Raw genomic sequence first — 2,500 nt, forward strand, 5'->3', positions numbered from 1 at the left:
GAGAGAGAGATGAAGAGAGAGAGAAAGAGAAAGGAAGGGAGATGAAGAGGGAGAGAGAGAGAGATGAACAGAGAGAGAGAGATGAAGAGAGAGAGAGAGAGGAAGGGAGATGAAGAGGGAGCGAGAGAGAGATGAACAGAGAGAGAGAGAGAAAGAGAGAGGAAGGGAGATGAAGAGGGAGAGAGAGAGAGATGAAGAGAGAGAGAGATGAACAGAGAGAGAGAGATGAAGAGGGAGGAACACCTGCACACATGCTTGTGGAGTCACTGAGAGTGTTTTGATGTGGAATGCGTGTGTTTGAACGGGGCTGTCTCCTCTCTCTGTAGCTGGCTATAACCCCAGGAATCATCACCATCACAGTCTGTTGCTGTGCCTGCTCATGACCTCCTGTGACCTTTCTGACCAGACCAAGGGCTGGAAGACCACCAGGAAGATTGCGGTGAGATGTGACCTTTGACCTCTGATCCTAAAGTATTTTGCACCAATTCTCACAAAAAAAGTACCTTAAAAAAAAAAAGAATACTATTCAGAGGAAGTATCAACTGCAGTGGGAGCTGAACCTTTTCTCTGATTCTAATGAAACAGAGAGTTCCATTGATGCCTGTGTGAAGTTCCATAGATTTAATTATGACATGACTGCGGATCCTGAAGCAGTCAGTGGACTGGAGACACATGGCACACGACCTGTGCCAACATCACAGCATGGTTCACATTAACTCTCTTCTTTTTTTTTTTTCCTTCCCCCTCTCTCCAGGAGCTCATCTACAAAGAGTTCTTCTCTCAGGGCGATCTGGTGAGTCCACGCTTTGCACTTCTTATGGACGCAGCTGGTTTGATGTGGCTCTGTGGACTAGCACAGATTAGTCTGTTAAATCCATTGCAACACCGAGCAGAAACACGCCAGATTCTCACACTGCAGAAAACCACTCTGGAAATATGCGTTTCATTTTCTTTGCTATTGTTTGTTATGGACAAGTGAAGTGAGTTGTTTTGTGAGTGATCTGTTTTAAATTTAGAAACTGTTCCTTTCAATTTAAGACTAACACAACTGCCCCAACAGTGTGTGAATGTGTTCAGGTTCAGACAAATGTGTCCAAACATTCAATCTGTGTGTGTGTGTGTGTGTGTGTGTCTGTAGGAGAAAGCAATGGGGAACAGACCCAGTGAGATGATGGACAGGGAGAAAGCCTACATCCCAGAATTACAGATAAGCTTCATGGAACACATCGCCATGCCCATATACAAGTAAGACTCCGCCCCCTTCTCAGATGATGTAAATGCAGGATAGTCAAATGGAGTGCAGTGATATCACAGCAGAGGACCGTGATGTCATAAAAGAAGCCAAGTTGTATGACTTCATCTTGTACATGTTATTGTCTTTTGAAATCAACATGACCTCACACAAGCTTGGGTCCAGAGTGTTCCATTAGAATCTCAGAATGTCAGTGATTCTGTTCTAAGATCAGAGTCATAATACAGACAGAACTCTGGCCTTGATCACTGGTCTAAACTCCATGCTCTATGGAAGGGCTGATGGTGAGACCGGGGAACAGATCAAGTGGACAGTGTGGAAGCAATTATTTATAGGAAGTGATGCCCAAAAACCACTGGACTCGCCATATTTGGTTTTATTATGATAATTAGTTGAAACAGTCATAACAGTTGGAATGGTGGAACCTGAGCCTATATTTAATGAATCACATCTTCTGTGTAAGATAGTTTGGTGTATTTGTGGCTTACAGAGACGGTGTTGTCACACACCATGGAAACTAAATGTATTTGCTGCATATCTGTCCCTGTGTGTCTCTGGGTATCTCAGACTTCTTCAGGAGATCTTTCCACGGGCGACTGAGCTTTACGAGCGGGTGGCGGCCAATCGAGAGCAGTGGACCAAAGTCTCCCACAAGTTCACCATCCGCGGGTTGCCAAGCAACAACTCATTGGACTTCCTGGACGAGGAGTACGAGCTGATGCAATCCCAGGGTGCATTTGGGGACGACGCCCACCGGATGAACGGCTGTCTGGAGGAGTGCAGCAAGCGAGATCAGTGAAAGGTCAAAGGTCTCCGGAGCTGGCCTTTTGAGTGTCCTCTGTAGAATTTAAACAAACATAAACAAATCCATCAGTGATCTAATCACGAAAAAAGGTATAGGGTATTTACCTTTTTTGATGTCGCCGTGGAGATGGTTTGAGTGGCGGCTTGGTACTGTTTGACTGACAGTCGTGTCAGACTTTGGCATAGGTGGGCGGAGCAAGTGAAGTGCTGCAAAGATTATAATGTCATTTCCTGTCATTTTTTAAGTCTCGTTAATCATAACATAAATTCTTTTTGATTTTCCTAAAACAAACAAAAAAGGACAAAAAAGAAACAGAAATGGTGTTACTGCTGGTCCAACATCAGCGTAAAAAAAAAAAAATGTTTTTACAACATTCAGAGCTGTCCCACCCAGTATTGTGACTATGCCAAACCCAGTCTCACCCAATTCTATGTTTATGCCTA

General features: G+C 44.2%; 1 protein-coding gene across 1 annotated transcript in view; it reads left to right on the plus strand.

The window, feature by feature from the left end:
* Positions 1–2,051, plus strand: part of pde2a (phosphodiesterase 2A) — a 40,416-nt gene extending 38,365 nt beyond the window's left edge. Inside the window, exons 26-29 of the mRNA XM_030776801.1 lie at positions 327–439; positions 755–793; positions 1,139–1,245; positions 1,820–2,051. Of these exons, the coding sequence (XP_030632661.1) occupies positions 327–439; positions 755–793; positions 1,139–1,245; positions 1,820–2,051 (491 nt within the window). The remainder of the gene's footprint in view (positions 1–326; positions 440–754; positions 794–1,138; positions 1,246–1,819) is intronic.
* Positions 2,052–2,500: the final 449 nt, after the last annotated feature.

This window comes from Chanos chanos, chromosome 6 (assembly GCF_902362185.1).
Source record: "Chanos chanos chromosome 6, fChaCha1.1, whole genome shotgun sequence".
NCBI lineage: Eukaryota > Metazoa > Chordata > Actinopteri > Gonorynchiformes > Chanidae > Chanos > Chanos chanos.